This window comes from Polychytrium aggregatum (assembly GCF_025602895.1).
Source record: "Polychytrium aggregatum strain JEL109 chromosome Unknown BJ171scaffold_5, whole genome shotgun sequence".
Classification (NCBI taxonomy): Eukaryota; Fungi; Chytridiomycota; class Chytridiomycetes; order Polychytriales; genus Polychytrium; species Polychytrium aggregatum.
In genome coordinates this window covers 744,060-770,443 of record NW_026516207.1, presented here as the reverse complement: position 1 = coordinate 770,443, position 26,384 = coordinate 744,060, and the positions used below count along the sequence as shown (strand labels likewise).

Here is a 26,384-nt window from a genome sequence, read left to right as displayed (position 1 = left end):
GCGCACCGAGAGCGCGCCGAGAGCCACACTCCCGCGCTCTCGCTCCTCGCACTTATTTTTTCGATCGAGATTTTCGGCCATCGGTTTGCTCGCCTTTGCCTGTCTCCTCAGCCACAGCCAGCTCACCATCACCCACGGGCACGGGGCTCGTCCGCACCGCCGGCGCAATCCAAACCGCACCTCTCGCTCTGCACCGATCGTGTCGATCCTCCCCGTCTCTGGCACCTCTCTCGCTGCTGCATATCCAGGCCGTCAATGAAGGTTCGCCTTGGCTTGTGCAGTGACTGCAGGACTTGGCTGCTGGCTGGGTCGACCAGCCGTCTACTTGCTCCATCGGCGTGGCCGACAGCCGGACTTTTGCCTGGCCTGGAGATCGAGGCGGTGCCCGTTGCAAGCTTGCCCCGTTTGGTGTGCTAACGTTCGCTGTGGGGCGCTCGATCGGCCCGCTCCAACCCGCTGCCGTGCAGTTCGGAAAGTACATCCAGTCACAACAGTCAGAGTGGGGCGGCCCACACTACCTGAACTACAAGGCCCTCAAGAAGATCATTCCCGATGTCGATGAGTCGACCGAGCCCCACTTCACAACCTTGGCGGCATCGAATCCGCCGGGCACGGCACTTGCCCATCCCGACAATGAGCTGCAGGCCCTGAAGACACACTTTTTCTTCAAGCTCGAGCGAGAGCTCGAGAAGGTCGGCGAGCGTGTGTCCTTGCATGGGGTGCTCGGTGTGCGGCCCGCACGGATGCCCGGCTGGTAGTCGTAGCCGCTGCGATAGTGCTGCGATAGTGCAAGCGAGGCAGGAGAAGGCAGCATATGCGCGGGTCGTCACTGGACAGAGTTCAGTTGTTGTTCCCCCAGAAACCAGCGTCAGGCCGACTGACATCTGCCGATGGACACCACTGTTGGACAGGTCAACACCTTTTACCTGCAAAAGGAACGTGAGTTCAAGGTGCGGCTGAGAACCCTCGTCGAGAAGAAGCGGATCTTGGTCGAACGCAAGGGCCAGCCGAGCCAGGGCCTCGTCGACGGTCTGCGCGAGGCCTTCTTTCAGTTCCAGCACGACCTGACCAAGCTGCAGGTGAGGAAGCCGAAAGGCATGTGTGACTGCGGAATAGCCAGACGTCGCAGGGCGCCATGGCGCCTCGTTGGGCAGCGTCCGTGCTATCGGCGCAAAGCGCCGCCGGTGCGCTTCCTGCCGTGGTGTCTCGCAGTGGGGTCTTGCCGTGTGATGTTTGGCTGCCTGGCCTCCTCCGTCGAATCATGGCCTGCATTATGCTCGGCGGTACTTTGTCGTTGTTGGTTTGAAGCCCTTTGAGCTGCCCTGCTGCCTCGCTGCGCTCTAATCCAGCTCTGGACATACTAGAAATTCGTCGAGATCAATGCCACGGGCTTCCGGAAGATCCTGAAGAAGTTTGACAAGCGAGCAAAGTCAACAACCAAGGAACTGTATCTCTCGCGGCAGGTCGAGATCCAGCCATGCTTCAACAACGAGGTCCTGACAGAACTCTCGGATATTGCCACGGCCAACATTGCGGACCTGGATGCCATCACGGCCAGTGCCTCCGAGTCCGAAATTGCGACGCAGAATCCCCTGAAGAAGTATCCTGGCGAGACAGTCGTGCATGAGGACCTCGAGACCGAGTTTTCCAAGCTTGTTCTGAACGGGCGCACCGCCGAGGTACAAGAGTTCCTCGAGAAGCGCAAGAGCAACCCTGTGTTGCTGGAAGACACCCAGTTCCTCTCGCGTGTCTTCCTTGCCGTGTGCGCCGACGCCTCGATGGAGTGCTCCGATCTCTTGCTGGCGACGACGGAGGTCGACTGCAACCTCACCGACGATATCAGCGACCAGACCTCCCTCCATGAGTCTGCCTCGAGTGGCCGCCTGGACTTGCTCAAGCTCGTCACCACAAAATATGAAGGCAACATCAACGCCAAGGACGTCTATGGCCGCAAGCCCCTGCACTATGCTGCCATGCATGGCCACGAAGCATGCGCCCTGTTTCTGCTCGAATCAGGCACCAATGTCGATTCGCTCGACCACGACGGATGGACGCCGCTCATCCACGCCATTGCCGGTGGCCACACCAAGTCTGCTCAGATTCTGATCGACCACGATGCCACTATCGAGGCCAAGTCGGCGACATCGCCGATCCCGCTATCACTGGCGTGCGAGTATGGCCATAAGGACATTGTGGCACTGCTGCTTGCCAGGGGAGCGACGCTGTTGCCTAACGCCAATGGCCTCTCGCCTCTGCACCTGACCTCGCGCGAGGGCTTCCACGAGATCTCGGCTCTGCTCATCGCCCACGGCGCCGATGTCGAGGCTCGGGATGTCTTCAACGGCTGGACACCTGTCTTTTTCTCGGCGAGCGAGGGCCACCTCGATTGCGTCCGTGTGCTACTCGAGGCTGGCGCCAAGGTCAACGTTAAGGACGAGAACGACTGGCTTCCGTGGACGTTTGCGCTGCATCGGGGCCACATTAAGGTTGCCCAGCTGCTCGAGGTGCAAGCCTCGCAAACCGAAGCTGCAGAGCCCGTCAGCGCCACCCAGAGCAAGAAGATGCTTCCACCCGGTAGCACCAAGATGGTAGGCATCGGCAGCAAGACTCCCGGAAGCGGCTTCATCAACAAGGAACTGACGATGGACATTGAGATGGAAGACATCCCTGCGCTGTCTCTGCCTCCGCCTATCATCCCGTTCAGGATCTAGTACGTACCCATCTGCACTGCACACTTTCATGGCGGGGGGGGGTGTCTGCGCGCCAGTTTGTCTCTCGTGTTTCACAAGGGACATTTTTGTGGCAACGGCATCTTGGCTGTGGCTGCCGGCTTCGCTCGGCCAACTTGCTGCGGACTGACAGCTCGTTCCTCTCACATGGCCGCACCTGGGCTCTACAGCGGACATAATTACCTGGACAAAAAGTACCACCTGCGCATTCATTTTAAGAGCTTCTTGTCCAAGGGCAGCGGTGGCTCGCCGATCAATCTCTTTGGCTCCCGACAGCTCAGCTCGCTGAGAATGATGATCACAAGCAAGCCTGAGTGCTCGATCCCGTACAGCGTGATTCTCCCGCTCAAGGACGAGACCGAGAACTATTCGTTCATGGTCGATGACCTGTCCTCCTTCTCGCTCCAGTTCGATATCTTCCCAACCTTTGGCACCAAAGTTGTGGGACGAGCTGTGGCGCTCCCAAGCCAGCTTGAGCTCGCCATGCGACAGAGCGTGCACAACGGCAGCGAGTACCAGAAGTGCATTTGCCCGCTGTTTGATACGCATCTGCGTGTCGTGGGCGAGCTTGCCTTTGAGTTTGCTGTCGTCGGCGCATTCAGCCATCCGAGTCTGCAGATCGGCGGCAAAGTTGAAACCTACTGGAAGAGTACCAAGGTACGTATTGCAAGGGGGGGGGTACAGGGGATCTGCTGCACGAACAATTTTGGTTGTAGCTGCAGCATCCCGGTTCGGTAAATGAGTTTCTTTGTGGGCTTAATGATGGCCTTGCAGAAATCGCGCTGGGGATCCATTGATAAAGCGGATGCCTGGCGCTCTCTCGTTCCGGGACACACATATGCTGCTGATCCGAGCCGAGGCCGTTACCTCTACGAGCCGCTTGAGCCCGCACTGACTTTGCCTTGATTGCCTCGCCTTGCCTTGTCTTTCCTTGGCCTGTCTCACCAGGTCGTCAACAACACAAAATCCGAGTCAGGCATCCAGTCGTTCATTACGGCCTCGTCGCTGGCAGAGGAGTACGTTCAGCTCACGGTGCAGATCACCAAGGACCTGATCCCGGTCGTCTATCCGACGTGGTTCCTTCCCTCGCCTTCGGAAGACTATCTCCTTGCCATTTCGAATGTCACTTACGCCAAGGCCCAGCGGATCTTCCGCCAGTTTTCGGGCACGTCTGCCGCCGCTGCTGCCACCGCCGGGGAGGGCTCGTCCAAACCTGCGTCCCCGCTCGACACACCCGGACTGGAGAAGCTGTCGAGCACGAACCTGGCCAAGTTGGTGCATAGCGATGTGCTAACTCTGGAGCATGTTCTGCAGGTGCGGCGCCGTGAGGATGTTGCATCTTGTTGTTGACGGTGGTGTGTCTACGAATGGGCTGCCCGACGGCCGTGAGTGGCGGATGTGCGCTCCGGCAGCAGTTGCTGCTGTCGCTGGATCGAGACTGACCTTGACCACCTTGCTTCCAGAAACTGCCACCATCTATCGGCGTGTCCATCAATGTCAAATACCCAACCATCAGCGAGATTCAAAGGTACCACGTGACGGAGCTGCTGGATGTCAACACCTTCGTCGACAACGTCCTTCAAAAGGTATACGACCACGCCAACCAGCGCTCGATCATCTTCTCGTCGTTCAACCCGGCTGTCTGCACATCGCTCAACTGGAAGCAGCCAAACTACGGTGTCTTTTTCGCGACCCGTTGCGGCTACCGCGACGACTCGAGTGTCTCGGCCGTCGGGGGCGTCACCGACCAGCAGCAGTTGGCCAGCAACGTTGACGAAGAGGAGGAAGACGAGATGGACATTCGCTGCCTGAGCATCAAGCAGGCCGTCAAGTTTGCCAAAAGCAGCAACTTCCTGGGCGTGATCTGCGAGGCTCGTCCATTGGTATGTATCTCTGTGTTCGCGCTTGAATTCTGCTCGCCGCAGACCTGCTGTGTCGGATGCGTTGATGCTGACGCCAAATTTTGACGTTGTTGCGCGACCCAGGTCCAGATTCCCATCCTGATCAACACCATCAAGGAAAGCGGCCTGATTCTGGCGACCTTCGGCAGCTGCAACAAGAGCCTGGACAATGTCCGGCAACAGGAAAAGAACAAGGTCGATGCCATCATCGTCGACAATGTCTTCCGATACAACGTTACGGCATAGTGCCCGCGCTGACGGCGCCATGTCTGTGCGCAGACTCGGTCTGCTCCGAGTTTGCCGCCTGCCTTCGAACTAATACACATCATTCCAATAAATAACGGGACACCTCGCATTTTGATCGTTGAACAAATATTTTGTCGCCTCAATACATCGCGCACTGGCCATGACCATTCAGTGATTTGAATCAAGGACGCCATTGTAGGCATCGCTCCTGCCCAAGGGCAGAACCTGACCCGGCGACGGCGAATCAAGCGACTCGATCTCCCCAGGAGACTCAGGTTCGCTCGGTATTTCGAGCAATTCATTCATGTGTGCTCGGTGAACGAGTTGATCACACTCCCACATCGCCTCAAGAGATCGACCGGGTGTATTCAAGACTGTGCTTCCCAAACCAACCAAAACAAAGAGATTGCCAACCAAGACAGGAGTGCAATGCCATGGCCTGCCCGCTGGGCCTACGGAAGTCAGAAAGTGTCTGACCCATTTCTTTCTGGATTAACTGTAATACACCATCTCGGCGCATGCTCCGTCGTCCTGTCCATGCAGTGATGCGAGGGTGAGTGAATGAGCGAGAACGAAAAAACGCGCTCTCGGAGCCACCTCGGTCGGCGAGAAGAGCAGTCTCTGGCGAGAGACCCCCGAGGGAAGGCGAGAAGCCTCTCGCCGTCACACACACACATCCGCACACACACACTTTGCACAAGGGAGTCAACCACCTCCCATCGACCATCCCAAGAGGGATGGCAACCCCGAAGTGGACTGCCCAGAATATGGGCGACCCGGCGTCTACTGTCGAAATGAACAACAGTGCGAGATACTTACAGTCTATCCAGAAAGAAACGGGACAGTTCCTTCCTGGCTTCAGATGTCTGAAGCCCGCTGACTGACTGTAGGCCCAGTGGGTAGGCCATGGCATTGCACTCCTGTCTTCGTTGGCAATCGAGTGGTTTTGGTTGGTTTGGGAAGCACAGTCTTGAATACACCCGGTCGATCTCCTGTGACGATGATCGACTGGCATACCGAGATCATGTTCCTGGCTGCATCGATGTCTCGATCCCACAGCGTATGACAGCTTGCACAGCTCCGTACATAATGTGGTTTCTCGATATCAAGATGCTCGACCTTCTCGAGTCGCTTGAATTCCCGGCAGTGTGAGCATACCTGGGATGTGTTGAACTCGTTCACCGAGCACACATGGATCTTGGAGACGGATCGGTCTGGTGGTCGTCTCTGGTGGTGGTGGAACTGCTCAAAGTACTTGGCAAACCTGAGTCTCCTGGGACTGGAAGCATATCCCTTCCCTTGCTTCCAGGAGGCATTCCCAAAGGCAATCACCACTTCGGTCTCCCTTGGTGCCTGGTCGATGACTTGCTTGCACATCTCGTGGACAGTGCGCTGTCGCTTGCCGTAGAGATCGAGTCGCTTGAATCGCCGTCGCCGAGTCAGGCTGAAGTACAGCTGTTTGTCCAGCATGTCTCCATCGAACACATGGCGAATGTATCGCAGGAAGGAAGACACCCCGGGGATCTTGGGGCTCGGTGTGGTGCTCATCCATTCCTGCAGACCAAGGATCTTGTGGGTGCTCTGGATCCACTTGGTCGCCTGGGGGGTGTCTTTCTCTTGGGAGCCATCTGGCGAGAAAATAGCGACCATGGCTGGTTCTGCCCTTGGGGAAGAAAGAATCTCCTCAAAACCAGCGCATTTTGGGCTGGCAGAGATACTGCGCAGTGGCGTCCTTGATTCGGATCCAGAAACGCATCGCTCGCTCAATCAGTCGTGGGAAGACATCTTGTCAAGGTGAGTCTTGCCTGATAGCCAAACGATCATGTCATCTCGCTGACACACAGCCACGCTTGACTAGGTTTCCAACCAGAGAGATTCAGATGGTGGTGGTTCTTGTCCGCAATCGGAGTGGAACTTCCAACAATGATACAATTGGTCATTCCTCCACACCAATTGCCCACCACCACCGTCAATCGGCTCAAGGTGATACCAAATGCCGCCAACCGACCATAGCCGGATTCCAACTTTGCTGCTCCACATTCGACGTGACTTTCAGGTGACCGAGATGAGCAGCCGTGAGGGGTCGGAAAAAATTGATAGTGATATGTATCTGTGTGTGTGTGGCCAGGATCTTCTCTCTCGTTTTGTCTGGCCTCGTCTCGGTGCAGCGAGAGCGGCTCCTCTGCGCAGTCGCCTTCGTATCCAACGGGTTGCAATGTCAACTGCACCCCGTCCAGCACAATGCCGAACAGCGCTTTGCTTACATCTCGGCCTCACGAGCCGCACGCTGATCATGGCCGAGGAGCAGAGAAGCAAAATCCAGAAGCTCGACGAGGCTGTCGTCAACCGCATCGCCGCTGGAGAGGTGAGGAGCCCTGGTTCGTCGGGGTTCGTCGGTCATGCCGCGGCTGGGATTCGCTCTGCGCTGCTGGGCAACCAGCGAACATCAACATGCCCTCCACTCACGATACTGCCTCGGTCTGGTTTCCGATCATGGTACCTCGGCCTGTTGCTGCTCTCATCGTGACCATCGCACCGGGCTGCAGATTATTCACAGACCCGCAAATGCCTTGAAAGAAATGATCGAGAATTCGCTGGACGCAAAGGCAACGGCTATCACTGTCGTCGCCAAGGACGGCGGCCTCAAGCTCCTGCAAATCACTGACAATGGGAGTGGCATCGACAAGGATGACATGGATCTCGGTAGGCGGCTGCGGCGGTGGCGGCCGGGCCAGAAACTCATGCACTCCAGCGAACGAGGGTCGTGATTGCGTCCCCGAGCGCCCGACTCACAGCCACCGCCCTCCTCCGACATGGCTATCCGCTTGTCGGGCAGTTTGCGAGCGCTTTGCGACAAGCAAGCTGCGCAAGTATGAAGATCTCAACTCCATCTGCACATACGGGTTCCGAGGAGAAGCCCTCGCCAGCATCAGCCACGTCGCGCATGTTTCCATCACCACCAAGACGGCCTCGTCGCCGTGCGCCTGGAAGTATGTTGCGATGAATCCAATACTGGAGAGCCCTTTGCTATTCCGTTCAGACTGTCGCCATTGACTGGTCATACTCGGTGGCAAACACAGAGGCGGATTCCGCAACGACATTGTGCCTCCTCGCTCACCGTCTGGCTTGTGTTTGATCCAGAGCCCATTACGCCGATGGAAAGATGACGCCGCCCAAACCCGGGACCAAAGCAGAGCCCAAGGCGTGTGCGGGAAACAACGGAACCCAGATCACGGTAGGCGAGCGACGAGCAGACCGCCGAGGGTGAACGCATTCTTTAGCTCTGACTTTTGCGTGCTCCTGCCGACTCAACCCAGGTCGAGGATCTGTTCTTCAATGTGGCGACACGTCGTAAGGCGCTCAAGAATACCTCAGAAGAGTACTCCAAGGTCGGGCTCCTTCTACAGACCGTCGTGCTGGCCAAGAGAGCGTTTGTCTGTGTCACGGCGCTGCGAACTGGATTTGGCCCTGATGAGCTGCCGAGCTGACACGAGCGCCGCGCTTGTATTCGCAACAGATTCTGGACATTGTCCAAAAGTATGCCATCCACAACGCTGGAGTCAGCTTTACATGCAAAAAGGTCAGGAATCGCCCGAGATCGGAATGTCGGTGGTTGACGGCTTGTTTGTCGCATCGGCGACAATCGCATGTGTCTTAGCATTTGCATCCGAGTGCCGATCCTGGCATATGGACCTATGCAGCCGGCCGACTGCGTTGACTGATTTGCCCTTGGCCCGCCTGTGATTGTCCGCAGCACGGACACACTACCTCAGATTTGTTCACGTCATCGACAGCGACCACGATCGACAACATTCGCGCGGTGTACGGCCCACAGATCGCCAAGGAGTTGTTGGAGATATCCCACGAATCGATCCCAGTGGGACTTTTCAATGAAGGGAAACATCTCGAATGCCAACTACAACACAAAAAAGATGATCTTCCTGCTGTTTATCAACCGTATGTTGCCTCACGACCTGCCGCCGCCATGTGCATCCAGAATGGGCTCGTTTCTTTGATACGGTGTATGCTCTTGGCGCTGTTTTCTTTTACAACCCCACTTGATTGACGATGCCGTGCCCGAACGGTTCATCAACCGCACCGTTTCCGGATTAACGGAAAAGATCGTGCCGTAGATAGCATCAATTTGAAACGGGCAATCGAGAATGTCTATCAGGCCTATCTTCCAAAGGGCACCCATCCGTTTGTGTATATGAGCCTCGAGATCAAGCCTCAGAACGTCGACGTGAATGTTCATCCAACAAAGCGAGAGGTATCGTCGCTGAGCAGCAGCCGTTGCGTGCCTACCGACCTTGGTCTCAGTGATGCTCATCCCTCTGGCTGTCTCACCCTCAGGTCCACTTTCTGAACGAGGATAGCATTATCGAGACAATCTGCGAAGCGCTTCAGGAGTCGCTCAAGGACGCCAACTCGTCACGGATATTTTATACCCAGGTTGGCATCGCCGCGGCAGCCTGTACCGGCGTATCCACCGTACGACGGATCTTGTGAACAATGCTGTCATGCGAGCGCACGGGGCGCTCGTCCGCCAGACCAGAGCGATCAAACTGAGCCTTCGACATCGTTTTGTTTCTGTTGCAGACCCTTCTACCGGGCAGTAGCATCCCGACGATATCCGCCGAGGCTGCATCTACATTGTGTAAGTGGAACTTTTAGCTGACCGGATGATGTGGCTCGATTGGCGCTTCTTGAAGTGGGTGCATGGCTTGGGTGCAACCGATCGATTGCTCAGGAGTCGCCGGGCACCACACCATCAGCATGCATAGTGTGTGTCCTTCCTTGACCGATACAGTGCCCCGCTCACTCCGTGCGCTCGCCTGCTATGACAGCCTCGTCCAAGCCCTACCAACACGACCTTGTTCGGACTGACAGCAAGACTCGTACCCTGGATGCGTTCATCACCCGCGCTGACACCCCTGGAGCAGTGGCGCAATCCCTCAACTCTTCTCGGACTCGAACAACCTCCATCGAGCTCTTGGGCAGCCAAGTCAATCTGTCCGACAAGCCCGACGACCGCACCGCCGCGGTTGATGTCGATACCGTTGCTGACCCGATGTCTGTAGATGATCACGAGCCTGTCGCTCGTGTTCCAGCAAAGCGCAAAATTGAAGAGGCCCTCGGTAACTCTGCAAGTGGCGCTGTTGGTGGCGAACAACCTGAGGCAGATGCACCTTTGAGATCGGCGACCGACGAAGGCGAACAAGTGTCAATTCGTTCGGGCCCGCACGAGCACGATCGTGCCGCAACCAAGGTGCGCTTCGAGAGCGACATAACACCGTCCACGGAGAGTGTCCGCGACTGGGTCGACGTGCGCTTGATAAGCATTCTGGAGCTTCGGTCTGAAGTTCAGGAGAAGAGTCATGCTGGTAAGCGATCGAGCGAGCCATTTGCGTTCATCACTTGATCAGCAGTCGGACTCGGGTGATTCCAACTTGCTGGGAATAATGACACTGACACCATGACACTATGACCACGTTGTGCACGTCGACGACATCAACGGCTCCCACAATCGACCGCCCCCTCCTTTTACTGCCACCAACAACGATCAAGCTCTGACCGAACTGTTCCGCCGCCATGTGTGGGTCGGCATCGCCAAAGAGCCGCTGGCTGTTGTGCAACACCAAACTGGACTTTACTTGGTCAACTACCATGAGTTGAGGTACTCATGAGCTCATTGCCGGAGCGCACTCCCATAGTGGGGTATCAGGGGCTTCATCGCTGATTGCGCCCGACACAAGCGCCTCATCGGCTCTAACACGCTATCCTGTATCGACGGCCTGTCGCTTTGACTGGCCCTCTACGACAGCTGTCACTTGTTTTACCAACTTGCGCTGAAGGCATTTATGAACTTTGGAATCATGACACTATCGGCGCCCGTATCGATATCGAGCCTTCTGTCGATGGCGCTGGAGGATCCCGAGCTGATCAGCGAGATCCCAGTGGAATCCAGCGCCGAGGAGATTGCTGAGGTAAGGTTTCGATCCGAGAAAAGCGAGCAAGCCTCAACAACGCAGGCGACAGGCAGTCATAACTCTGCAATCTTGTTCCTCCGTCAACAGTCCGTCGTCGCAACCATACTCTCGAAGCGAGAGCTACTGTCGGAGTATTTCGCCATCGGCATAAGCGAGGAAGGATACCTGACGACACTGCCGATTCTGCTCAAGGGCTACGTCCCCAACATGGCCAAGCTGCCGCTATTTCTGCTTCGGCTTGGAACCGAGGTGAGTTGGTTTGTCTTCGATACTGGTCCGATCAGAGTAGCAAAATACACTACTGCTCGCCGAGTTGGCTGAATGACGCTCGTGCATCCTCGCAATACCCAGGTTGGCTGGGAAGCCGAGAAGGAGTGCTTCGAGGCCCTCTGCTGGGAGATTGGTTTGTTCTACTCGGTCGAAGAACCCGTCATCATCCCAGGATTGCTGGAAAGCACAGAGGGATCCCAAGGCAGGGTAGCAAGTGCAGGAACGCCGGACGACACCGGGTCAACACCAAGGTCCGAACACGCATCGCAACAATCGACGCCGGGAGTCAGCCCAAAGCACCCAGAGCTTGAAGACTATTACTGGACCATCGAGCATGTTGTCTTTCCAGCATTCCGATGCCATCTAGTTGTACCAAAGGAAATCGCAACGAGCGGCAGCGTCGTCGAAATTGCCAATCTGAAGGACCTCTACAAAGTGTTCGAACGATGTTGAGGCAGCACGACTCAGCCCTGGGCGATGCTGAGAACTTGGCCCATGACTCCCGTTGTGTCGAACCTGCGGCGTGCAGATAGCTGCAAGGCGATGCCTGCTCGGACAGGTCGTCCTGTCGGAAAACTGCCGAACCTGAACGACAGCGCCGGAACGTCTGGGTCGGCGACAGTGCCCTGGATGCATGGTCGCGATAGTGCATGTTGCTGACAGCAGGCTGGGAAGCGATATATTGGCATCATAGATAAAGTCGGCTGAGGATTAACAGCGGGTACATCGGAAGTGGTGTTCGTGGGGGGCAGAGAGTGATAGTTGTTTGGACAGGTTCTGTCTGCTCAGACTTGGGGATCCGATTGAGCTGGCGTCTTGGGCTGCGACTTTCGGCGCTGAAGGTATCGATAAAGGGCGAAGCCGATGATGAGGAGCACGAGGGCACCGAAGGCAGCGCCGATGGCAATCGCCTCGATCGATGCCCCAGAGTTGCAGACCGGTTTGCCGAGGGAATTGACGCCTGTGCCAGAGGAACAGTCGTCCGCTCGGGCGGGCAGAGGCGCCAGGAGAACCAGCAGCCAAATGAGAAGCTGGCCAAAAATGGCGGGATGGTGCTTTGGGTATGCGGAATGAGGCCTCGAAGAGAACATGTTGGCGAGACGCAGACGGGGAAGAGAGTTGTTGGGCTTGGGCGCATGAAGCGGGGAGCCAGTCACTTTTGAGGCAGGGGGTGCGGAGAAATCGGAAGCGTCGAGTTTGTCCGTCGAAAAGCAGAACCATCGAGCCGGATATTCTTGGAGCTGTTGCGTTGGCCGTGATGCTCACCCAGATGGCCATGTTCGGTGGCAGACACTGTCGCCAGAGAGCAGCATTCGACTCTGCACCGGATGAGGTGGGAGTGCATCCGCCGCTGATTCCTGAATACTCATGTCACTCTGTGCCCGATGGCGTTTTCTTTGGATGCTTTGCCACTGTCGCTTTGCTTGCCTCTTCCCCCCGTTCCTTCGCTTCATCACCCCGTTCCGTCGCCCTGTTCCATCAGCCTGTTCCGTCGCCCCTCCCACGCTGTCCCCATCGCAACCATGTCCGCCAATGCCCACCCCTCCATCGGTCCAACTCAGCCATCTCCCAGACCGTGCCCAGACATCTTCACCATAATCTGCTGCAACGACAGCTTCCAGCTCGCCCTCAGCCTCGCCGACATTGAGACCCTGCTCCTCGTCTGCAAGCGGGCCCAGCCACTCCTGGACTCCAAAGTGAATCGGCTTCGACACTGGTGCAAGGAGAACCGGCTGCACTCTCCAGACAGGCCGCTGCCGGATCTCATCTCTGCCAACGACTTGATTGCCATCTCGCTGCACTATGGCGGCCAAGAGACTGCCGACCGATCCTGGCTCGTTGCCTTGGCTGACCAGGGAAACCCTGCTGCGTCATATCTGCTGGCACGAATCCTGCAAGCCAATCTCGCTCACCGGCAGCCAGTGACTCGGTCCAAGCGGCGAGAAACTCAACAAGAAATCGCCCAGCACCTGGAAACGGCTGCCAACGCAAAGCATCCAATGGCACAATTCCACCTGGCCCACTCCTACCGCAACGGACTCGGAGTCTTCCAAGACTACACCAAGGCCGTCGAGCTGTACCGCACACTTGCAGATCGTGGGATGCCTCAGGCTCAAATCGCCCTTGGCTGCTGCTATGAAGGCGGCGAGAGTGTCGACCAAGACTTTGACACAGCCATTGAGTGGCATTCCAAGGCCGCAGATCAAGGCAGTGAAGACGGTCGACTCCATATCGTGTTCTTCCGTGGCTGGCTCTCGTTCATCGGCCATGGTGTCGAACAGAGCGACGCCGATGCCTTCAACCGCTGGCAGGAGGTCAGCACTCAATCCACCGACCCGGTCATCAAGCCCATCGCCACGCACATGGTTGGGTGGATGCACTATCTCGGCCGGGGTACTGTGCGTGACGAGCAGAAGGGAGTCAAGATCATCCGGGAGAACAGATCGGATGAGTTTCCCTTGGGAGAAGAGGAGTGTCTCGCTGGTGAAAGTACGAACGTACGTCCCGACTCCAGCATCCTCGCATCTCGAAAATTCGTCGAGCTGTGCCAGCTGGGATCAGAGCAAGACTGGCTGTGTCGCCACCTCACGGCCATATGCTTCTCCTATGGATTCGGAACGTCATGGGACATGAATCAGGCAGTGGATACATTCGAGCAGCTCGCAAGCGACGGACATGGCGACGGTCAGTTCTGGATTGGATTGTGCCATTACTCAGGATGGGGAGAATGCTATGAAAGCTCGATTGCACTCGAGTGGTTCAGCAGGTCAGCCAACCAAGGAAACTCCTACGGGCAGTGGATGCTTGGTCATTGCTATCACCAAGGAGCAGGAGTGGCAACAGACTACTACAAGGCCGTCGAGTGGTTCCGCAAGTCGGCCGAACAGGGAAATCGGTATGGGCAGAACGCTCTCGGCAACTGCTATCAGAACGGCGAGGGTGTTGCCAAGGATGTCGACGCCGCTGTCTTCTGGTTCAGTAAGGCGGCCGGATAGGGTCTGCGATGGTCTCTGGACAAACTCTTGCAGAATGTCTGCTCCCTCCTGGGTCATCTTGCACAGATTCTACAAGTCGACATGGTGCTGTCATTCTATTTATACAGTTGTGTGGGGCGGCTGTTGACAGGCTGGGGATGCGATCGGCTGAGTGTTCCAGCCGTGGGTGCTGCTGCTGGTGTCGGTGTCACTTGTCGCCCAACTTGCATGTCGGCTTGCCTCACAGCCGACCACAGCCACGCGGAAGAAACAGCACCGCGGGCGAACCACAGTGCTACAAAGACAATAAAGATCGTCGCATGAAGTCCAGCAGCCACATTGTCCAGGAACACAACCAGGGCGCCGAGCGACGTGAATACAAGCAGAAGCAAGTCCGCAAGAACCCATATCTTCCAGAGGCCGAGGCTGCGGCCCCGGATCTTCAGGCAGCGATGGGCGGCCACCAGTCGGCGATGACGGCCGCAGCCCAGAAGGCCGTCCAGGACGAGGACCAGGATGAAAGGCATGAACAGCGACCACGACAGCAGTGGTCGCCAAGGCGGATAGTACAGCGCCACGATGCCAAAGGCGCCGGTGGTGGCCAGGACGACCTTGGAGACAATGAACACCGTCCAAATGACGAACAGTCGCCATCTTCTCGACCATAACGTCGGCCCGGTAGCGGCTTGATCATCCATGTTGACGAGCCAGGAACAGATCTTGTCCTTGTCGATGGAGCTTGCAATGCTGTCCGGACCCACCCGGGTTCGGGCATCAGACTTTTTCCTCAGTGCAAGGCGAGCGAGCGCCCTGGCGACGCTGGCCACCATGAGCCCGAGTAGGACAACAAACTCGAGCAGCCCCAGCCCCGTGAGCGTCCATAGCCAAATGCGATGCCAGCCCAGATAGGCGAGGCTGATCGAGTAAAGTGTCATTGGAGCGGGTATGTCGTGGGAGATCCACACGTAGATGCTGCTGCAGGAATCGATTCCAAAATCCACGGTGATCGATCCGCGACTTGCTGCAGAATCGTACGCCGCACTTTGCCACCGGACGGTCTGGTTCTCGTATCCGGGACAGGCCACGGTGGCGTTACTTGTGCTGCAGTCGGCAGAGAGCGTGCCGTTGACATCCGAGGCGATCGGGCAGCCAAAGGAAACGGCGTAGAGCAGAGGTGCCGCCGAGAGGCCGACGCGCAGGGTCCCCAGAAACGGCGAGACGTAGAACTGGTCCCAGCTCAGGGTGGCGCGCCAGTCTGACTTGCGGGGCAATACCAGGATTTGCGTGGCTGCCGTCGAGATGTTGCGAGCGGTTGTTCGCGAGTCTGGGATGGTGAAGGTCGAGTCGCTGACTTCGGAATAGGGAGTGACTCGAGAGCAGTTCCACTCTCGCGCCGAAAACACTGCATAAGATAGGTTGCGGAGTGGCCACAGCACCGGGTCCTTCTCGATCAGGGCCTGGATCTTTTGGAACTGCGTGGTGAAGGTCTCGGACATGGTGCCCATGGCCATGGCGTGCAGCACGAGCTGATCAAAGGCGAGGGCGTTCTTTGTGGTGTTGCCTTGGACGAGGACAGGGACTTGCTGGCGAATCTCCCACAGCGCTCCCGAGAAGACGCCGCTGTCTGAGGACCGACAGGCGAGCGTTAGCAAAATGGTGCGGACAACGCCACCCGGCTGAGATTAGCAGATGAAAACAGAGTGCTCGCGAAGCATGCCCACTGCGTGTGTTCCCAGAGGGCGTGCGCTCGGCATGCTCACCTGTATGGATCTCGCCAACCATGTCGGCGCACGTCATGTTGTTGATGACGGACCGGTATGGGCGGCCGTCGTACTGGGTGCGAAAGTCGGGACGGTTGCAGTGGATCGCGGCAAAGTAGTCCGCCCAGCCTTCGTTGAGAGCGCCGGGGTCGCTGAGCAGGCCCTTGTCGCCGAAGGAGTAAAAGGGCAGGTCCGGGATGTACTTTGCGACGATGGCGTGGGTCATCTCGTGGAAGACAGTGCAGTCTGCCAGACCCCACGAGTACTGGTCGTCGACACCAAACGCAAAGTAGTTGAAGGGCGACTCGAGGATGGACACGCACGCACCGCCAGTACAGTTGCGAAACTCGACGCTGTTGACGGGTGGCTGGAACTGCGAATTGGAAAAATAGGCATTCTGGTAGGCCGTCGAGTTGTAGAACATGATCGGGAACGAGTCATTCTTGCCGTATCCGTTGCTGAGCTGCGTCATAAAGTCGTCGTAGTTGTCGCCAGGCCCGGGAAGGGTCTGCATCTGCTGGTAGTTGACGACGAAGCGCATGGGATGATCCCAGTGCGTTGCAGTACGGTTGGTGACCGGGTCGCGCTGCAGACAACCTGGGCCTGACCCGACCAGACAAAAGTTGGTGTCGTTGATGATGTTTTTCATGAACTGGAGATGCTCCGTGATATAGTAGTACGCTTGAAGCTCGACAAAGTCGGTGTATCCGCTGAGGGAGGTGCTGGTAAAGTCGGTGGTCGATCCCCACAGACCGTCGCCAGGCTGGCGGACGATGGGCGCAAAAACCGGCGCCTGAGTCCACATCATGTGCACGAGCCCGCCCTGGAAACCGTCGGCTGTCCAGTTCTGAGGCCGAGCCGAGCCGAGCCGAGCCGAGCCGAGCAGAGCCGGGTCCAAGACAGCGGCGGGAAGCAAGAAGCGAGTTAGTATCGGCAATGCAGCATGGTATGGTTCGGCGACTGAAGGATCGGGACTTTGGGGCCACCGGTCTTGAGTAACGTGTCGTTGTTGCCATGGAGATAGCTATCAGGACAAGACAGCGATGCGACGGTCATGGGGCCTTCACTGGGCTATGGGTGTCTGTACTTACCCGGCTGGCATCCAGGTAACGGCCGTCTGTCGTGAAGCGGTAGTTGCGCACGGAATACGAGGGTGCGCCGTTGGCGGTGGCGTAGGGTCCGGCGCAATAGACCATGTCCTCAGTGCAGTTGCCCAGGGGCTTGGATCCATTGAAGCACCCGTAGTTGAAACAGGTGTTGAAGCTGCGAAAGTCGGAGCCATAGATTCCAAGTCCGCCATTGTACTTTGTCGGCGACTGGACGTTGCGGAGGGCGACCTTGGTTGGCGCGGTGCCAAGAGCCACCATGCCTGGCTCGGGATAGACCAGACCCGAGTCTTGCATTACACTCGGCATCGACGAGACGAGAACACCGGACTGGGCATCGATCCATCGGATGGTGCGCCCCGGTGCGGGCTCGGCAATGTCGACAATCTTCCAGACAGGGCGGATGGTGTCGAGGGTGGTGTCGACAAAATAACCCTTCTGGCAGTAGAACTCGCTCGTGTCCTTGGAGAGGTGCTGAGAGTTGTCACGCGAGATTTGCAGGGCCTCCTGCTCGGTGATGTTGAAGGTGTACGGGCTGGGGTCGGAAGTGTAAGTGTTCGGGGCGGTGTCGTTGTATTCGTAGTAGCCCCGCTTACGAAGAGCATGCGGGTTGAGGTGATGCCCGATCTCGATACTGTTCCACTGCTCGGTTTCGTGGGAATAGGAGAAGACCCGGTCGGCACCGGTGACAGGGATGCCGTCGATCTGAGGACGCACCCGAACGACGCTGTGGGTATGAATGGATGCGATGGAGATGTCGTATCCGGAGCCGTGCTGATGCAGAGAGGGGTCCAGCGACCGGTAAGCCTCGGACTGGAGGACATGCAGATCGAAAGCCTCGTGGGAGGGCTCACTGGAGGTGCCCAGGCGTAGGGGCAACCACCAGGATTGGGCCAGGTCGATTGGGGGATGTCAAGCCGGGCGGGTGCATTTGAGGTTGTTGGACGTTAGAATGTTGGGCGGACTGTGTTGAGCAATGCCACCCAGAGCCAAGCGATGCTGTCAAGGACGTCGTACCTCGTCCATTTCGGTAGCAAGCTGGATTCATGCGAACTGAGGAACCCTGCAGGACGGAAGAGTGCTCATCATTAGCGAGTGGCCCTTCACGTAAGCGGGTGGTGGCAGCAGGTGTGTTGGCTTGCTGGCTGGCGGACGGGCGGTCGGCAGACTGGTGGCCATGCTTACGCTTCCGGAGATGGTGCTGGGAGGCATCGACACGGGCATCGCCACGGGCATCGACCTGGGCATCGAGCGTCGAGACCATCCAAAGGGCCAGGGCGAGTGCAAGCGACGGCCGAGTCATGCTGACGACAGGGCATGCGATGTGTCGGCAGCGGACGAAGGACTTGGACGAGAGCGCCAGGAGCCCCGAGGATCAACGGCCAGCGGGAGCCGCACAGCCAAAAGCAGGCGTTTGTTTGGCTGGGCGGTGGCGAGGCGGTCGCACGGCGGCCAAAAACACGCGGTGAAAGTTGCACTGGCCGGGACGTGGCTGGCTGCGGGCAAGCCGGGAGGGACGGCATGCCGCTGGCAAGCGAAATCGAAATGAAGAGTTGGCGTGCGAAAGTGATATGGGTGCGGGTGGATGCGGTTCGGAATGGGCAGTGTCGGGAGATGGTCTGGTTCTTGAGGGCGATACCGAAGTTGTTTGAACTGGTGAAATCAGCCAAGCTATCCGATTGGTGAGTTGGTCCGATTGGTGAATTTGGCTGGATTGGTCAGACTGGTCGAGCTGGCGAATGTGGGAAATCGAATCGAACTGGATATGCACTGGATTTGGTAATGTCACAGGATCCAAGGGAAACAGCTGGCGGGGTGCTGTTGCCGAGGAGTCGTCTGGGAGAGCATGAACGGTCTGGGTGAGCGGGATGGACAGACTGGGCGAGCGGCGGGTTGGGCTTGACTCCCCCACTTTGGCGATTGGTGCAGCGGGAGGGGGGAGATGGCTGGCAGATCGCACGCACCACAACAGAGGTCGTCGCAGAGATGAAACATCTCCCGGAGCAAGGCGGAGGAGGCAGTCCTTCCTGCGAGCCGCGCTGCGAGCCGCGCTGCGAGCTGGAATGCGTTCTTGATGGATATGATTGGGACCGGTGCGAGCCAAGCAGGTCGCTCGAGCAAGCAAGCAGTGCAGGAGCGGCGGCGATGTGGCAGGCCCTGCATCCATGCCCATGCCCATGCTCATCGATAGCGGCTGCGACATGAACACAGGCGTTGGGTGCATGGCGACAGGGCGACAGGAACGAACAAAAGCTTGCTCGGCGCGGGGAAGCGCCAGTTTTGCGATTCGGCGAGGGCGAGGCGGTGGTTGGAACCAGAGCCGGTGGTGGCGCTGGATCCACGGGGCGCGCACAGAGCAGAGCCGGGACACAGCACAGTGCGTGTGCGGCTTGCGGGGGTGGGGGCGTCCATACACACAGCGCATCGACACAGCTGACGGACACTGCACAGACACTGCACAGACACAGTTCACAGACACAGTCCCCATCCGCCACAGACGCAGCACAAACGCAGACACAGTCACAATGCGCGTTGCTCCGCCTTCGTCTCGTCGTTCCATTCGCACCCCGGTCGTCGCTCTTCTGCCACCCCCTCGCCATCTTCTTCGTCTTGCACGTCTATTTATCATCGTCGATACCCCCCCCCAGCCGAGCCCTCTCCTGCAGCCTCATTGCGTAATCCGTCCCGGGACTCGAGCTCTCTGTCGCCGAAAGCAAGCCGCCACCGACCTGGTCTCCGACTCCACCACCAACCCGATAACAACCCAGCCGGCCCCATCGACTCATCGACCATCGGTCGTCAACAAGAATCTCTTATTTATATCGCTATCGAGGGCGCACCCCAATGAACCGAGGTAACTGACCCCCCGGCCTTGCTTTGACTCAGATGCGCTTCCTTACCCAAAGAATCCCACCACCCCCCCCGTCGGAAACAGACATGGGCCTCTGCTGTGATCACCAGCGGATCGCTGCAGTGCCCTGCTCCCTTCGGCATCCCTTTGGCTTTCCCTTCCGCATCCCTTTGGCTTTCCTTTCGGCTTTCCCTTTGGTCTCTCTGCCGCTCCCTGCGTTGTCCTTGCTCCTGTCCGTCGCTACCTCTCTTCTCGCCACCTGCCTGGTACATCGCCGAATTTTCCTTTCAGCTCACCGCTATATCCAACCCCTCCGGTCTTGCACCGCATCCAACGCTTCCGTCGAACTCAACCTTCGTCAACGCTTCCCCCGTCCGACCAGGATCTCTGCTCTTCTTTGCTTAAAACGAGTATGACAATGGACCTCCCCATCGGCAACATCACGATCCAAAAAACCGCTTCCTATGTTTTGCCCACCGCCGACGGCGCTCTTGCCAACGGCAATGACCCATACGACCCTGCCATCAACCTTCCCATCGAAGTCCTGCTGCAGAACGTCATCGCCGAGCGCAATGCCCTTCGGCTGCAGAACGACCAGCTCTGGAAAATCATCGAAAAGCAGCGGCACATCATCCAGCAGCTACAGAGTAATGCCCCTCCCACTTCGTCCCATCCAGAATCACAGCAGCCCTTCGACAGCACCTCGGGCTTGCACCAGCCGCACCCTCCGACCGGTTCATTGCCCAGGCGAGGCTCCGGTCGAGAGCGGGCCGCCACCACATCCACCCTCGAGCGCAAGCGATCCGTCCCCCTACTCTCCAACGCCAGCGACCGCACCAGCCCTGAATTCGCCCAGTCCTCGCTCGACAAGTCCTTCCCTGCCCTGATAAGCCCCATGGGCTCCATTCTCGAGAACGATGTCCTGCAGCGGCCACCGTCGCCGGCAGAGTACAAGTCCTCGCAGCCGCTGTCGCTCCCGCCTGTCTCCAAGGTCACCTCGCTCACCTCTCTGCAAACCCTCCCCAGCAAGCCCGCCAGCACCGCAGACTTTTCCTCCATCGACTGGCACGACACTCCGGCTTCACCCATCCTGTTCGGCGACGAGCCAGCATCGGCCCCGCCGCGGAAGGAGGCCTCCAAGAGTCGGAGTGGCAGCGCCAGTGCACGCAAGAAGAAGCCTCGTCAGGACAGCGACCTGTTCCTCGAGACGGCTGCTCCGCGTACCTCCAGCCAGAAGAAAGATCGTCTGTCCAAGCGCGACGGCGAGTCTCTGAGCGACCTCGACTCTGGGCCCTCTCGGCCTGCCTCGGCCCGAGCCAGAGACAGGGCCTCCCCTCGACCTCTTGCCGACGATGCCGACCCCGGCGACCTCGCCGTCGCTGCGGCTGACCGAACTCGCGAGCCCAAAGACCGGCGGCCGTACAGCGCCGGCCAGCGCCTGGACGATAGTCCCGTCGCCGATGAGCGGCCCAGCAGTGCCCGCGAGGGACACAAGAGCCGATCACATCGCGGCTCGCAAAAGCCGCGGCCCACCGATACTGACCTTGCGGCCTCAGCTGCACCCTCAGAGAAGCCGCTGGCTGCCGATCTGGCGGCTGCCTCGGTCGTTCGTGCGGTACAATCGCCCCCTCTGGTGACTCCGGTCGAGATCCCCGAGTCCGCGGTGTACGTCTCGCCGCGCCCAGAGTCTGCGCCCTCACCCACCGACGATTTCATGGTGCAGGCGTCTGGACGGTCGTCCTCCTCCAAGGCCGACAGCCCCGACTCGCTCACCGAGCCCACCGAGCCCACCGAGCCCACCGAGCCCACCGAGCCATCCGCGACCGTGCCTATCCTGCAGTTCCGCCCGCCATCGGCCAAAGCCAATCACGCCAGCCCCAGCGATGCTCCCATGAGCCGACCCGAGCCCCATCTGCTGGGCAGCTTCCCCGAGTCAGCCGCTGGCGCTCCTGTCCAGCCATACGAGTCCATCTCATCGCTGACTTCGGCCCAGTCAGACGATCTCCTTTCGGCAGGCGAGTTCACGCCACAACCCCTGACTCCATGCTTGCCCGCAAACGCTACCTTCGACTCGGCCGAGAAGCTTGACATCCAGGTCATCGGCTCAACGATCAAATCCAACCCGAAAGGCGCCGACATGACCAGCTTCATCATCTCCATCAAGGACGAGTCCACGCAGAGAGAGTACTGGAGGGTTGCCAAGCTGTACTCGGACTTTCAGACCCTCGACACCAAGGTGAGATTCTTGTCATGAGAAGACCCGCTGTTGCGGGATGGTGTGTTGCTGCTGCGTCCTCGGCCGCTGTCCCGATCGATTCAGTGCGACCGGCTTCCGCTCGGCAGCGGTGCAGCTTGCACTAGATCCTCTTGTGGAGAGCCAATGCATCTAATGCACATGGTCTTGGTCCTCCAGCTCAAATCGAATCAGAGCCGCGGGGTCGTCGGAAAACTCGGCAAATTGCCCGAAAAGACCCTGTTCACTTCGCATGCCCCGCTCAAGAATGACCAGCGAAAGGTATGTCGATGCGATATTTTATGCATGCTTGCAACCTGTGGCCGAGGATGCCTGTCCAACAACACTTGCAGAGCAACGCTTGTTGACATCATTCGTCGCGGACATGACTGCTATGCCTTCAGGTTGCGCTGGAGTTCTATCTTCAAGGAGCCAAGTCGCTCATGCCCACGAACCGCCACTTTATCCACTTCCTGTCCACCGATCTCGTCACAACTGCTCCGCCCAAGAAGGCAGTATCTGTAAGTCAATCTCCATCGCAGAAACAAGCGTTTGTCTCGGAAACACACTTCCGCGGCACACCGCTCCTGTCTCTGACGCTTACATTCTCAACCCAGGTTGGCACCAACGTCAAGGAGGGGTATCTGACAAAGCGAGGCAAAAACTTTGGTGGATGGAAATCGCGGTACTTTGAGCTCCACGACGGCGTCCTGGACTACTACGAAGCGGTGAGTTGGATCCGCTGCTTGTGAGCTCGGTCTCGAATGTGACGTACCACTGGAAGCATCACGAGTCCTGCGGACAACCTGTCGTTTGCCGTTTCGTGATCCCCATGCCCTAACACGGAATCGCCGCTTCACCTCCCCCCAACAGCACGGAAAGGACTTTCTTGGTGCTCTCCAGCTCAAGTTCTGCACGGTCTCGGATCAGCTCCCATCAGGACTACCAGCGGATAACGAGTACCGCCATGCCTTTGTCATCACGGAGCACAAAAAGGGCAGTCTCGTTGGCAACGAGGTCGCGCCGGATGCCAAGGTCCATGCGCGCCACATTTTCTGCGCCGAGAGCGACGTGGAGCGGGACGACTGGGTGCAAAAGATTGCCGCGCAGATGCTGAAGGTCTTTGGCCGTCAGAACTTTGGCAACATCAGCTCGATCTTTGTTCCTCCGGAGCCCGCCGAGTCTGGGGCACTAGCGCCAGCGTCGATGCCGATCTCGGCGTTGACACCGTCCCCAGCAGACAACAGACCAGTTCCGACCCCAGGATCTGGATCGGACTCGCCCTTACCCGACAATGCCGATGCTGCGAAGCGATCACCCGACTCAGCCGCAGCCGGTCCCAGTGCTGCAGCAGGCACGCCGAATCCATCCGACTCGGCAACAGTCGGTGCGATTGGCGGGACAATCGGCAATGGTGTTCGACGCATGCAAGCCCTCGATCCCACTATCAATCAGCCTGGTCAGAAGCTACTGAACAAGGTGGATGAAGACCAGCGGATCATGGAGCAACCCGAGCCGGTGCTCCTCGTCCCTGCTGTCGTACTCGACGAGAAGCGCCTCGCGGGCAATTCGTCAACCTCCAGTCTTGTACAATCCACTGACAGCCGGCGCGAGGAGCGGAAGAAGAAGCTCAAGAATCCGTCGTTCAGCTGGGGGCGAAAAAAGTCGATCTCGGCGGCCGTGCCAGCAGGTACAGCGAAGGGGTTTCCCTTCATGAATGAGCTTGATTAGGCAGCAGTCGTTTCGGACACGGGGTTTAGCGATGCCTGACGTCAAACCACCTCCCCCACTGGAGTGCCCCCCCCCCAGCCACCCTTGACTGCTGTGCATCCATCACCTCCCCTCTGTCCGTCTCTCACACCGATCCCTTCTGCCTGCTCATTCCATTCCATTTCCATTTCCATTTTCCAGAACCCAAGCTTCCCGAAGTCACCCAGCCCGTATTTGGTGCACCGCTGCAGCGGGCAGTGGAGCTCGCGGCTGGAAAGTTCGCGGTTCCTCTTCCCTCAGTCATCTACCGCTGTGTCGAGTTCTTGGAGACGAGAAACGGTAGGGCCATCGGTTTCTTCTCTGCCGAACCGTACAGCCTATCCCTGCGGGGCCGCCTGATCACCCGCACGACTTTGCTCACCCACCTATTCTGCCCGCTCAGCATTCTTGGAAGAGGGCATATACCGGCTGTCCGGTAGTGCGGCTCTGATTCAGCAGCTCAAAGAGCGCTTCAACGCCGGTAAGCTCGGGACCCTCAGCATTGAGCAACAACGTACCGTTCCTGTGCTTCCAGGCATCGACTCTTTGGTGGTGATCTGTGCAACCCAACGCTAGTCACATTCGCTCTGACGATATGCCACCGATTCTCTCTCTTGAATCAACAGAGGGCGATGTCGAGCTGGTCAACCCAGAGACGTTCTACGACGTGCACGCCATCTCTGGTCTGCTCAAGCTCTATCTCCGCGAGCTCCCTAATCCAATCCTGACTCGCGAGCTGCAGAGGTCGTTCCTCAATATCACAGGTATGACCCCCCCCCACGTCGCATTGTGGCACCCCCTTTGCTTGCCGTGCAGTCTCCATCGTTGCTTCTTCCGTGTTCGATCGGGTGTTTAAACTTTGCTGCCAAACCAACAGACATCCCGGACCGCAATCATCGCATCCCCATATTGGCCCAACTTGTCGAGGAGCTGCCTGCCCCAAACTACACGCTGCTCCATGTCTTACTCGCACACCTCATCCGCATCCTTCGCCACTCGGATGTCAACCGCATGACAGTCCGCAACATGACGATCGTCTTTGCTCCGACCCTGGGCATCCCTGCTGGAGTGTTCGCCTTGATGATGACTGAATACTCTGTGATCTTCCGGTGGCTCTCTGCCGACGACCGGCCCCAGAACAGACGCCCGAGCTCGCCCAAGCTCATGCGCTCGTCGACACTGCCATCGCCCCGGACTTCGGCCAAGGAGCTTCCCACCGACGAAGACGCAGATGACCGGCCTGGCGGCCCACACAAGAGCTTCGCACCGGCAATAGCACAGATCGACGAGAGCACGGCCGAAGGCTCGGCTGTGCCTGAAGCGCTGCCCCTGGACCTGAGCGACTCTGGAATGCTGAGCACCGACGAGGCCCCTCCCCGGCGGCGACTGACCAATGAAAGCCAGATCAAGCGCAGACACAGCGCCGGCATGAGCAACATCACAGGCGCCGTCCAGGTCGACATCAACAATCCCTCAGCACAACGACCGTGAGTACCCAATCTGCTGTCTTGGGCCATCCCCGATATGCACCGCGATGGTTCCTGGCCTTGAATCTGTACGATCCCTGTCTCTCGCCGTGCTCTCGTGTTAACAATGCCTCTCTGTCGACCCAGACTGGCCAATGATGGCACCACCATCATGGACGACATCGAAGCCGGTCGACTCACAGCCTCCCTGGAACGAGCCGGCTATACTAACGGGCACTCTTCCCGTGGCAGCCCGAGTCCCGTCGGCAAGGACGATAGCCCTAGTCACCGCGACGCCAGCTCGACGACAGCCCTGAGCAGCGCGGTGACCGTTGATAAAGCAGCACTCGCTGATTCCTCGACCCAGGCAACCAGCAGTTTCTTTGGCATCGAAAACCAGTACGAGTCGGACGACTTGCTCCGGTCCACCGCTCAGGACGAGTCAGACGATCGACAACCTGCCGTCAGTCACGGCGAGGATGACGAGGTCGTTGTCTATGAGGATCAAGACGATGGCCCTTATATCAGCTCGCCCGGCGCCGAGTCCAAGCGCCACTTTTCGATGGACGAAGGCGAGGAAGTGGTCATCGGCGGCGACGACTAAAGCCCCTTCAAACGCGCGGTCGGTATGTACTCGGCTCGGGCGGCTTTGATCGCTCTCGGAACCGGTCGGCCGCCTTCTGGATGCATATGCCACGACCGGGGCGACCTCTCTGCCGTGGCTTCCCACTACCACTACCACCACCACCACTACCACCACTACCACTACCACCACTACCACCACTACCACCACTACCACCACCACCGCCGCCGCCGCAAACGGCAGCCTCCGGTATATCTATTTGTGATCCAGTTGACTCTCCCCATCTCCACGAGCACTCCCTGCCTGTGGCACCAACCTGTATCATATCACCCTCACTTCCCGGCTCCAGTAGACTATTGGTATGAGGAAACGAATCCCACTCTCCCCCCCCCTGCTTTCTTCCATCTTTTTTGGCAGCCGCTGCTGCGGCGATATGCGGAGGAGACTCGTCGCTGTCTCACCTCTCCCGAGCTCCCCATGTTTGTGACATTGGTTGAAAGTGCTCTTCCTGGAGCATATCAAACT

At 58.3% G+C, this 26,384-nt stretch overlaps 8 protein-coding genes across 8 annotated transcripts; 4 read left to right on the top strand and 4 right to left on the bottom strand.

Moving 5' to 3' along the window:
* The first annotated feature begins 99 nt into the window (after positions 1–99).
* BJ171DRAFT_490875 (uncharacterized protein) lies at positions 100–5,112 on the top strand. The gene is made up of 8 exons (XM_053109674.1): positions 100–261; positions 468–692; positions 912–1,079; positions 1,365–2,710; positions 2,900–3,386; positions 3,678–4,043; positions 4,193–4,612; positions 4,715–5,112. The coding sequence occupies exons 1-8, from the start codon at positions 256–258 to the stop codon at positions 4,874–4,876; spliced, it is 3,180 nt and encodes a 1,059-aa protein (XP_052970360.1). The 5' UTR covers positions 100–255; the 3' UTR covers positions 4,877–5,112.
* A 256-nt stretch (positions 5,113–5,368) lies between these two features.
* BJ171DRAFT_596068 (uncharacterized protein) lies at positions 5,369–6,526 on the bottom strand (the record flags this gene model as incomplete). Its single annotated transcript, XM_053114649.1, has 2 exons — positions 5,369–5,407; positions 6,035–6,526. 2 exons carry the CDS (start codon positions 6,524–6,526, stop codon positions 5,369–5,371), a joined length of 531 nt encoding a protein of 176 aa, XP_052970359.1.
* Positions 6,527–6,835: 309 nt separating this feature from the next.
* BJ171DRAFT_490860 (DNA mismatch repair protein Mlh1) lies at positions 6,836–11,852 on the top strand. The gene is made up of 15 exons (XM_053109673.1): positions 6,836–7,241; positions 7,423–7,579; positions 7,713–7,866; positions 8,018–8,111; positions 8,194–8,265; positions 8,394–8,456; positions 8,631–8,696; positions 8,755–8,833; positions 8,998–9,146; positions 9,230–9,367; positions 9,687–10,260; positions 10,445–10,553; positions 10,701–10,863; positions 10,954–11,115; positions 11,218–11,852. The coding sequence occupies exons 1-15, from the start codon at positions 6,870–6,872 to the stop codon at positions 11,587–11,589; spliced, it is 2,724 nt and encodes a 907-aa protein (XP_052970358.1). The 5' UTR covers positions 6,836–6,869; the 3' UTR covers positions 11,590–11,852.
* On the bottom strand, positions 11,853–12,332 carry BJ171DRAFT_490857 (uncharacterized protein). The gene has a single exon (XM_053109672.1). The coding sequence runs from the start codon at positions 12,225–12,227 to the stop codon at positions 11,922–11,924; it is 306 nt and encodes a 101-aa protein (XP_052970357.1). The 5' UTR covers positions 12,228–12,332; the 3' UTR covers positions 11,853–11,921.
* Positions 12,333–12,369: 37 nt separating this feature from the next.
* BJ171DRAFT_237412 (uncharacterized protein) lies at positions 12,370–14,180 on the top strand. The gene is made up of 2 exons (XM_053106593.1): positions 12,370–12,469; positions 12,710–14,180. Exons 1-2 carry the CDS (start codon positions 12,465–12,467, stop codon positions 14,130–14,132), a joined length of 1,428 nt encoding a protein of 475 aa, XP_052970356.1. The 5' UTR covers positions 12,370–12,464; the 3' UTR covers positions 14,133–14,180.
* BJ171DRAFT_237457 (uncharacterized protein) lies at positions 14,180–18,521 on the bottom strand. Its single transcript, XM_053106594.1, has 5 exons — positions 18,163–18,521; positions 17,995–18,040; positions 16,963–17,830; positions 15,872–16,718; positions 14,180–15,735 (listed from the first exon to the last, which is right to left on the bottom strand). The coding sequence occupies exons 1-5, from the start codon at positions 18,278–18,280 to the stop codon at positions 14,228–14,230; spliced, it is 3,387 nt and encodes a 1,128-aa protein (XP_052970355.1). The 5' UTR covers positions 18,281–18,521; the 3' UTR covers positions 14,180–14,227.
* BJ171DRAFT_237499 (uncharacterized protein) lies at positions 17,869–19,194 on the bottom strand. The gene is made up of 3 exons (XM_053106595.1): positions 18,942–19,194; positions 18,163–18,813; positions 17,869–18,040 (listed from the first exon to the last, which is right to left on the bottom strand). Exons 1-2 carry the CDS (start codon positions 19,138–19,140, stop codon positions 18,353–18,355), a joined length of 660 nt encoding a protein of 219 aa, XP_052970354.1. The 5' UTR covers positions 19,141–19,194; the 3' UTR covers positions 17,869–18,040; positions 18,163–18,352.
* A 2,425-nt stretch (positions 19,195–21,619) lies between these two features.
* BJ171DRAFT_455531 (uncharacterized protein) lies at positions 21,620–26,076 on the top strand. Its single transcript, XM_053108280.1, has 10 exons — positions 21,620–22,064; positions 22,242–22,343; positions 22,466–22,582; positions 22,679–22,789; positions 22,935–23,751; positions 23,973–24,110; positions 24,214–24,291; positions 24,437–24,574; positions 24,688–25,297; positions 25,424–26,076. Exons 1-10 carry the CDS (start codon positions 21,720–21,722, stop codon positions 25,878–25,880), a joined length of 2,913 nt encoding a protein of 970 aa, XP_052970353.1. The 5' UTR covers positions 21,620–21,719; the 3' UTR covers positions 25,881–26,076.
* Positions 26,077–26,384: the final 308 nt, after the last annotated feature.

Coding starts and splice junctions, on each gene's coding strand:
- BJ171DRAFT_490875 (XM_053109674.1), top strand. Junction 2,711..2,899: donor ATCATCCCGTTCAGGATCTA/GTACGTACCCAT, acceptor TGGGCTCTACAG/CGGACATAATTACCTGGACA. Junction 4,044..4,192: donor CTCTGGAGCATGTTCTGCAG/GTGCGGCGCCGT, acceptor CCTTGCTTCCAG/AAACTGCCACCATCTATCGG.
- BJ171DRAFT_490860 (XM_053109673.1), top strand. CDS start 6,870: ATGCCGCCAACCGACCATAGCCGGATTCCAACTTTGCTGCTCCACATT. Junction 7,580..7,712: donor CAAGGATGACATGGATCTCG/GTAGGCGGCTGC, acceptor CTTGTCGGGCAG/TTTGCGAGCGCTTTGCGACA. Junction 8,697..8,754: donor CGATCGACAACATTCGCGCG/GTGTACGGCCCA, acceptor AATCGATCCCAG/TGGGACTTTTCAATGAAGGG.
- BJ171DRAFT_490857 (XM_053109672.1), bottom strand. CDS start 12,227: ATGTTCTCTTCGAGGCCTCATTCCGCATACCCAAAGCACCATCCCGCC.
- BJ171DRAFT_237457 (XM_053106594.1), bottom strand. CDS start 18,280: ATGACTCGGCCGTCGCTTGCACTCGCCCTGGCCCTTTGGATGGTCTCG. Junction 17,831..17,994: donor TTGCTACCGAAATGGACGAG/GTACGACGTCCT, acceptor GGGCACCTCCAG/TGAGCCCTCCCACGAGGCTT. Junction 16,719..16,962: donor GTTACCTGGATGCCAGCCGG/GTAAGTACAGAC, acceptor GCTCGGCCTCAG/AACTGGACAGCCGACGGTTT.
- BJ171DRAFT_237499 (XM_053106595.1), bottom strand. CDS start 19,140: ATGCAGGGCCTGCCACATCGCCGCCGCTCCTGCACTGCTTGCTTGCTC. Junction 18,814..18,941: donor CTGCGACGACCTCTGTTGTG/GTGCGTGCGATC, acceptor ATGCTCTCCCAG/ACGACTCCTCGGCAACAGCA.
- BJ171DRAFT_455531 (XM_053108280.1), top strand. CDS start 21,720: ATGAGCCGACCCGAGCCCCATCTGCTGGGCAGCTTCCCCGAGTCAGCC. Junction 22,344..22,465: donor TCAAGAATGACCAGCGAAAG/GTATGTCGATGC, acceptor CTATGCCTTCAG/GTTGCGCTGGAGTTCTATCT. Junction 25,298..25,423: donor AATCCCTCAGCACAACGACC/GTGAGTACCCAA, acceptor CTGTCGACCCAG/ACTGGCCAATGATGGCACCA.